Source organism: Bison bison, unplaced genomic scaffold (genome assembly GCF_000754665.1).
Source record: "Bison bison bison isolate TAMUID 2011002044 unplaced genomic scaffold, Bison_UMD1.0 scf7180017864066, whole genome shotgun sequence".
Classification (NCBI taxonomy): Eukaryota; Metazoa; Chordata; class Mammalia; order Artiodactyla; family Bovidae; genus Bison; species Bison bison.
In genome coordinates, this window is record NW_011494638.1 from 4,993,330 (window position 1) to 5,002,872 (window position 9,543).

At 34.8% G+C, this 9,543-nt stretch overlaps 1 protein-coding gene across 2 annotated transcripts in view; it reads left to right on the plus strand.

The window, feature by feature from the left end:
* TCF12 (transcription factor 12) overlaps positions 1-9,543 on the plus strand; it is a 389,625-nt gene that overhangs the window by 1,029 nt on the left and 379,053 nt on the right. For both annotated transcript variants that reach the window (XM_010836801.1, XM_010836799.1), the window contains exons 2-3: positions 186-282; positions 1,199-1,271. In XM_010836801.1, the coding sequence (XP_010835103.1) occupies positions 208-282; positions 1,199-1,271 (148 nt within the window). In that variant the 5' untranslated portion in view covers positions 186-207. The remainder of the gene's footprint in view (positions 1-185; positions 283-1,198; positions 1,272-9,543) is intronic.

The window sequence follows — 9,543 nt, forward strand, 5'->3', positions numbered from 1 at the left end:
ACGGACCCGTGCGGGCGCCCGGCTCTCTTGCCCCCTGCCCGCGCGGCGGTGGGGAACGAGGAGGGTATTGGAAGTCAGTCTGGCGCTTTTCTTCTTCCTCTACGCCCCTCTCCATCCCCGAACACACTTTGGGCCTCGGCGGTCTCTGGCTTGTCTCTTAGCAGAGCCTTTTTTCTCTGCCTTAGGACCTGTTAAAAGTGGCCGAAGATGAATCCCCAGCAGCAGCGCATGGCCGCTATAGGGACCGACAAGGAGCTGAGCGACCTGCTGGACTTCAGTGCGGTATGAGAGCTTTCCGCGGCATCTTGGGGTTCTGCTGAGGTTTACAGAAAAAGAAAAGGGGGAGAGCGACGTGGAGACTAAGCAGCGTGAACTCCATCTGCTTTGAGCAGTAGTTTTCAGGGCTGGAGTCCAGCTCCCCCAAGTTGGACACCTGAACTTTGATGTAATGTCTAGACTTGCAGATTTAAAACTTTAATGCCAGAGGGGTCACTTGATTTAACCAGTGAAAAGGAGAACAACTTAATCTTGAGCTTTGGTTGAGTCACCCTCTGACCCTGATGGTTATTAGGGATTTTGAACTTCATATGAAAAAAGAAAATTGTTTTTTTCTTCAACGCTCCTAACCATTTCCTTTCCCAAGATGTGGTATAGTTTATGGTACCTGAACGAGATCAGTTACAAGAAGCTAGTCAAGGACTAAAATTTCCAGCCTTTTGGATTGAACCCTCCTAAGATAAATGTATATGGACTTTACACGTGTATATGTGTGTAAATGTATACATAAGAAGTGTATGTGTGTATATATATATATATGTTTGAAATTTTTTTAACATAGGGAAAAATATCACCTGAAATCAGAGAGCCTATTGCCGTTATTTCTAATGGGTTGAATTCGTTTATTAACTGCTTTTACAAAATGAAGATCATTGACCAAAACTTACCATTTAAACTTAATAATCTTAGAATCTCTCATACAAGTGACTGGATTTTCAGAACAGAAAATAGCCAGTATTTCCAAATAGTGTGAGGAAATAGTATCACCAAGTGTGTTTGCCTTTCTGGATCTGAACGTATATCTCCATTTTTAACTTCTCTCTGAAATACAGTAACTAATTGATAACGCTTGATGAACTTCTGTTTGCAAGGAGTCTAGCAGAATTTCAGGACTAATAGAAACGTTTGGGTTATTTTGCAGATGTTTTCCCCACCTGTTAATAGTGGGAAAACCAGACCAACGACACTGGGCAGCAGTCAGTTCAGCGGATCAGGTAAGATCATGTCTAAAATCAGAAACTCATATGTTGGTGTTATGATACGTTTATGTAGAAAAATATGAAGTATTTTAATACTTTTCTTTATGCCATTCTTTAGCGTCTAGTTAAAACTATCAACAAAAACAACAAGCCCCAAATGTGGGCTGTAGCTCTAAGGATCCATTGACATTTCTTTGAGAATTTCAATGTGAATTAAAAAATTTTTCTTTTCTCTGAATTTTTAAGTTGAAAATCATCTTGTTTGAGTACAGGGGATTGTGTCATGCTTCTGTATTTAGAAAAGTACGAGAAGAAAATGCTCTTTGGTCTATGTGTGTTGTTTTTTTGTTTATATATATATGTGTGTGTATTTAAAAATTTTCCTAAGTTTTAGCCCTTTAGCATTATTAAACCTTTGGAAATAAAGACTTGGTAAAATAATATTACTTAAAATAGGCGTATGAAAACTGAAATTGAGTCAAGCAGTAATTAGTAAGACTTATTTTAAAAGATGGCTATTCCTTTGGAAGTCTGCAGGAAATTAACAGTTTTGTAGACAGTTATTTAAAATGTTGCAAATAAATGAATAGAAAGTTAGATTTACTTTCACATAACACAGACAACTGAATTCTGTCCTACATTCACATTACAGTAGGATAACATTGAGAATAAGTTAAATTCCTACTCTTACGGTAGTGCTTTGCTCTTTAAATTTATCTCCTGTATATTTATAACTACTCTGCTCCATTATTAACATTTATCCTGTATTTCTTAAGAATGCATTTTTCTCTTTATACTCATGATTTAAAAAAATAAATGTTTCAGAAGCAAGGTTCATCGTAGTGTAGAAAAACTATAATTTTCTGTTTAACTTAGATTATTCCTAGTGCTCAGAGATGAGAAAAAAATAACGAAAGCCAAGACAGCATCATCCTAAGAAAACCAGCTGTCAAATCTGTAGGCTGAAACTCAATATATTTCTTTTTGACTGTTGCTTTTTTCTTTCCCCTAATAAAATGATAGTTGATTTCTTAAATGTAAAAGCAAAACATCAGAAATGGTTAATTTCATAACCAGTTTAACCCTTTATACCACTTTACATTAAAAAAAGTTTCTATCATACACTACTTGAATTTACTAAAATTCATTTTTAATTATGAAATTACAACTTAAAGGGAAAATATAGCATGTTTTACATCTCAAGTAAAATAAAAATGTTTTGGATTTTAAATATTTTAAAGACTAATATTATTCTTAATCAAAAGAATATCATAAAATGTCAGCCAAACCTCAGCTCTTCTCCCACCTCTGTCTGTTTATTGGTATTGCTTGGAAAGTCTTTGTTTTTTGGGGTTGGGGAGAGAAAATTATTTGTTAATATAGAAGACTGTTTTCTCTTTCTTTACTACTGTTTTGAGTACCTATCAATTTTTGCAGTTGATATACTCAAGAACTTTGAAACTAACTTTGTTGACTATGTAGTAGATGCTTAGTATATTTCATTAAATGAGTAATGATATTGCTGTTTCAGATTGGCTTGAATTGTAGAAAATATATGTAACAGACATTGATATCAGGGACATGAGCTTCAGAAATTTGCTATTAGAAATACTTTTCTGTTTTTGGAATAATGTCGACTATGTATTTTTTTTACTTTTTAAAATTAAAAAGTATGGTGACTTGACGTGTATTACTAGCATGGCACTGGAGCAGTTGTGGGTCCTTTTTGTAGCATGCATTATACAAAGAAAAAATTATTTTTCTACATTGTAGAAGTGTTCATAGTATTTGTTTCTTTGGAGCAGGAAATTTTAAGTTTTAAAACTGTTAGGTTTTGTATCCATTGAAAACAAACAAATATTTTTCTGTATCTTTTTTTAAATTTCAGGAAAAAATTATAATTAAAAAAAGCTGTGACCTTTAGTAATTTTGAATGGATTTAGCTTTGGGGGAAGGGGAAATTGCAAAGCAATTATTTTATGTGAAAGTATACTGGTAGATATGGCCTTATAGCCGTTTCTTATCTTAAAGGAAATGTTTAAAAGAAATTGGTATGACAGTATTGTTTTATTTATGTATTTTATTGACACTTTAATAATCTTCTGTCCTGATGTCAAAGGATATGTAATGCATCCTAGTGACTGATTATTTGCAATGTATAAGGAGCTAAAGATCTGACTTTCCTTCTGAAGACATGACTTAAAGACTAATTACCTTGTTTTTGAAATAACATTTGTAAAATCCCAAGGCTTTGCCTCATGAAAACTGTAAGTGTGTAGTATAATTTCCCTTATTGATTGTCCTTTTTGATGCTGACTTAATTTCACTATAAATGCTATAGTATGTGATGTTATTTTAAAGTCTTATTCTGAATGGAAAATATAACTTGTATGATAGCTGACACTATCAAAAGTCACCGTGGAAAAAGTTAATGTATATTTTCTATTACTTATTTGTCTTGACAATAAGTAATATGTCAAAAAATATGGCAATAAAAATTAGTCATAATTTTTATTTTTTCAGCAAGGGTGTTAATTTTCTTTGCATTATAATAAGACCGAACTTGTCCACTTAATAGTGTAGAATCTCTGAGGTATTCTTATGGTGACCTTGAGCGAGGGGCTTCTTTCTGTAAGAGTCAAAGGTGAGGCACTTTATAGGACAACACGGTCCTATTAGAGGAAAGCGTGTTGAAAGGATTGACAAAGTGGAAATAGTTCGGTGTTTAAATCAACTCTCCCGTCCAACTTTAGGTCTTGAGTGTGTAGAACTAAATTGTGATATTGGGCTTAGATTTTAGTGGTTTAAATATTTACATGATAGCTGAAAGATTTCCTTTGTTAGTTTTTGAATCCAAGTCATAAGAGGTGTCCAAAGGAAGTGGGATACATTTGTTTTGTAAGCAACCTATACGTATTGAGTTTGTCTCATATTTCTATCTAGAAAGTTATTTTAGCTAGCAAGTAAAGCTTTCACTTTTCTTTGTTCAAATCAGACTTTTGTAACACTATAAATTTCTTCTTGCTGAAGATTTTTGGAAAGAATTATAAGAACTATTTTTCTAGCTCTTAATTTTTAAAAGGGATGCAAAATTTCATTTTTGGGGGGGTATTTTCATATGTACATAGAGATTTTTTGAAAATATCGATAATAGGGGCAGAAAAATGAATTCTCATTAAATTTCTCCTCAGTTTTGTAAATTAAACTTTGTGTTCTAAGATAATTGTAGATTCATACGCAGTTGTAAGAAACAGTACAGAGATCCCACTTGGACTCTACCATGCTTCTCACAGTGGTAATGTCTTGTAAAACTGTGGCACAACATCACAGCTAGGTTTCTGACAGTGATAAAGTCAAGATACAAGAGCAGTTTCATCATCACAAAGATTCCTGATGTCCTGATGTTTCCCTAATGTAGCTTTATCTGTTTTTAAAGTAATATGAAAAGAAAAAAAGGGAAAAATTAGTCAATACTTACTCACAGATTGCCACAGCATTATTCAAAATATCAAAAAAGAGAACACCAAAGTTTTACCAATGTATTTTTTAACTGAATTGTAAATATAAGTAGGAATGGTAATTTTAAATAAAGGCGAAACTAGATTTGGGTTTTTCACTTAAGGTATTATAAACTTATGAGTAGGGTATGTTTCATATTGTGTACCTATCAGTATTGAAATTTGTTGACTACAGTGTGTAGTAATACAGACTTACTCAAATTTAATACTGCTATTTGGATAACTGAGTCATGTTAGACATTTGCTTCTGGCAAGCTGTAATGATCAGTTAAAGTAACTGCAGAGTCAACAGGCATATGAAGAAAAATACAATATTTTAGGATAAATATAGTCTATTGTTAAGCAGCTTATTTAAAGTAAAAGTTAAGTAGTAAAGGAGTTTTTTTAGAGAATCTGTATATGAAAATATAATCTTCGAAAACAGAAAAATTAGATACAAGATTATAACCGTGAGTATTGTGTGTTTTTAGGAGTAGTTCCTATAGAGTTATTTTAAGTAGTCATGGCTTATAATGGATTTGAAAAGCAGTTTGATTAGGTCACAGTATTTTAGAGGCTTGGTTTTACAGTGAGCCATACTTTTGATTAATTATTATTTCTGTTTTCATTAACAGTTTAAATACAGATTCAACTTTCTTTTATGCTATCTTTTGGTTTGTGTTTTTATTTGAGTTTTAAAATCATTCTCTTGGATAGGAAAATTACTATTGTTATTTATTGTTATTGCTATTGCTATTGTAAAAAAGATGAAGATTGCTGTTGTTATTTAGTCACTGAGTCATGTCTGACTCTTTTGCGACCCCATGGACTGTAGCCTACCAGGCTTCTCTATCCATGTGATTTCCCAGGCAAGAATACTGGCATGGGTTGCCATTTTCTTTTCCAGGGAATCTTCCCGACCCAGGGAGCTAACCTGGGGAGCAAATCTGTGTCTTCTGCATTAGCAGGTGGATTCTTTACCCCTGAGTCATCAGGGAAGCCCAAAGATGAAGATACTCAACTTTAAATTTAAACACAATTGTTTTCATTTTCACATTTTATATTTAATGGGGCTATATACAGTAATTTCTTTTTTTATATGTATATTCTTTTTCTTTTTTTAAATCATTTTTAAAAGTATTTATTTATTTGGGCATTGGGTCTTAGTTGCAGCAAGTAGGGTCTTCCTTTGTTGTGGTGCACGGACTCTAGTTGTGGTACATGGGCTTCAGCGCACTCTGGCTCAGTAGTTGTGGCTCATAGGCTTAGCTGCTCTCTGGCTAGTTCCCAGACAAGGGATTGAACCTGGGTCCTCTGCATTGCAAGGCAGATTCTTAACCACTGGACCATCAGGGAAATCCCAGTAATTCCTTATTAAAGCCAAATAGTCTTTTTTGTTCTTGAACAATTGATAATCATATGTGGAATGTCATTGTCTGCCTAGTGTTGTCAAAGACTGGAATGACTTTCCACAAAAGAGTAAAATAACACTATTAGAAAAAGTCTCCTGGAAAAAAAAGTAGTTTCTGGACAGTTTGTGGGATAATTAAAAAAAAAAAAATTCATTTAATAGGACTGCTTTTGGGTATTGCTTGAATATGGTGTTTTGGAAAGGAATGTTGAAAGTTGAATCTAATGCTTTTGTGCTTATAGAATAAAATGAAAAGAAGATGGACAGTTAACTATATCAGTTAGAAAGACTTTCTGCTTTGTTAAATAGTTGAGCCATATTTATCTTAGATTTATCAATTAAACCCATATATATTTAGTATTTGCACATCTTGGTATTCTCCTAGCTTTTGGGAAGGTGGCGAATGGAGAAGGATATAGAGAAAAGGGGGAGGCATTTCATTATCTAGATAGATAAGGCATAAAAATATAAGGCAGAAAAATATCTGTAACAAAAAATGTCAACAGTTGCACATCAGTGTAGGTTATATTGAGTCCATAAGAATAAGGATGTGTTGAGGAGTGAGGGGACTGGTTTAAAGATAAATCAGAAGTGTTAAATTTAGAGTTGACTTTAAAGGAGATACAAAAAATGAGTTAGAGAAGAGAAGACCTGTCCTCCCAAATGTCTTCTTTCTCATTAACAGAGATCTGGAAATGGGAGGCTTGGTTCAAGGGCTTGTGTATGTACAATTCAGGGAAAGAGAAACTGATTTTTATTGATGACAGCTCCTGTACTCCTAGAGGAGCTCATGTTAATAGACTGCATGGGTTCAAATCTAACCATTGCTGTTTATGAGCTGGTGATCTTGGGTACGTTTCTTACCCTTTTTATGCTTCTGTTTCTTAACCTGTAAAAGCCTCATGAGTTGTTACGAGTGTTAACTGAGTTGATAGAAGTAAAGCTCTAGGAACAGTATCTGGCACATAGTGAACTGTGGTGAAGTGAATTGTTAGTGGTGATGCAATAAAATAAGGAAAGCATTTACTTACTCAGGAAGCTATTGTGCTAATCTCTGGTGTAAATTTGGACCTGGTATTAGTATAGGAAGTAGGAAGGAAAAATACCAGAAGAAAAGAAAGGATTGACAGAATTTGAAGGATTGGATTTCTATAGGTAAGAGAAATGACTTTTGCAGTTCTGGTAAAACTGGAAGATTGTTGTGCTGGAAGAAAAAAAAAGATGAAATGTTTTGAGCATTTTAAATTTCACATGGCCTGGGACTCTTGCTAATTTGGGGATTTATGAGAATAGAGTGCTGCAGGATGAGTTAAAGATTTTGGTTTTAAAAAAGCTATTTTCTGCCTATAAAATTAATACATAATCATCATTGAAAAAAAGTTAGAAAAAGTAATAGGTGGGGAAAGACATTCATTATTTTACTATCGACTAGATTTTACAGTTTATTTCCTTCTAGTCTTTTTTTCCCCTGTTGTATGTTTGCAACATTGTGAGCTTACTATTAGTTTCATTTCTTGTCCTGCTTTTTTATTTTGCATGATGTTATGAACATTATCTTATATTCTTAAACATTCTTCATTTAGTTCGGTCGCTCAGTTGTGTTCAATTCTTGGGACCCCATGGACTGCAGCACATCAGGCTTCCCCTACATCACCAACTCCTGGAGCTTGCTCATACTCATGTCCATTGATTTGGTGATGTCATCCAACTATCTCATCCTCTGTTGTCCCCTTCTCCTCCTGCCCTCAGTCTTTCTCAGCATCAGTGTCTTTTCCAATGAGTCAGTTCCTCACATCAGGTGGCCAAAGTATTGGAGCTTCAACTTCAGCATCAGTCCTTCCAGTGAATGTTCAAGACTGATTTCCTTTAGGGTTGACCGGATTGATCTCCTTGCAGTCCAAGGGACTCGCAAGAGTCTTCTCCAATACCACAGTTCAAAAGCATCAAAAAAGATTCTTCATAAACTCCCTTAAAAATTGTTGTATTATTACATGGGATGGATGCAGTGTAACTTATCAAATCATTTCTCATACTGCTTGATGCTTACAGAGTCTGTTGATTTGCTTCTTGGTATTATAAAAAATATGATAGTGAATACCTTTTTGTACATCCATACATTTTTATCTACACTTCAGTTTACTTTGGCTAGGAGGTGGAGATTTTGGGTTTTGTTCCTACAAGTAAAGCTAAGTGAGTGAATGTATACCCTAGGGAAAGGTCAAGGATTGATGTTAATGGTGGAGTTAAATATATAAAATTAGTTACTTTGGTTGATTATTTATTACTTTATAGATGGAGTGTTTGATGACATTTGGTGCAGATTTGTATTTGTATATAATTTGATTGTGTGGTGACTGGAGGGAATTCTTGTCATTCTCTGAGCTATGCTTGTTGTTGAAATGGAGTGGAATCTAGTTGGATTCTATACATTTCTGATATGTCTGCTGTTTGTTCTCTCTCTGTTTTTTGTTACTTTTGGATACAAAAGCATCCAAGTGTTACTCTGTGCATTCCATCTTTCAAGTTGTGTAAAGTTCTTCACTTTTTTCCTCTGATGGTGAAGGGAGTGGAGTGAGTTGGCATGATTATATTTAATGTAGAAAATGTGAGAGAGCCCTTGAATTCTTGGCATTTTATAAAAGAGGCAGTGGAGTATAGTGGGAAGAATTGGTCTTAGGAGCCAGATGACTGGATTGGAACTTATTAGCTGGGCCCTGGAAAAGTCATTTAAATGATCTGAGCATACTTTTTTCCTTTGTGAAGAGTGAATGATAATGCTTACCTTCAGAATCCATATGAGGATCAAATAAGATCTCTGTATATTGCTTACTACACTGCTGCTGCTACTGCTGCTAAGTCACTTCAGTTGTGCCCAATCTGTGCGACCCCATAGACGGCAGCCCATCAGGCTCCTCCGTCCCTGGGATTCTCCAGGCAAGAACACTGGAGTGGGTTGCCATTTCCTTCTCCAATGCATGAAAGTGAAAAGTGAAAGTGAAGTCGCTCAGTCTTGCCCGACTCTTAGCGACCCCATGGACTGCAGCCTACCAGGCTCCTCCATCCATGGGATTTTCCAGGCAAGAGTACTGGAGTGGGGTGCCATTGCCTTACTACACTATGCAACTTCAAAAATAGTAGCTGCCATTGTTATGGTACCCTCTTAAATAATACTAATGTAATATTAATTATTAATAGTAATAATTATAACCAGTTGTATAGCCAGTGTTTATTGAGCTGTTAGGTATGCTAACATATGCTAGGTACTATGCTAAGCTGTTTATAGGCATTACTTCATTTTGCTTTGGGTAAAATGCGATATTTATGGTGCTAGATAGTGTGAAGAAATGCTCATCAAGGACAGCATGTCAAAGTTGCTTTT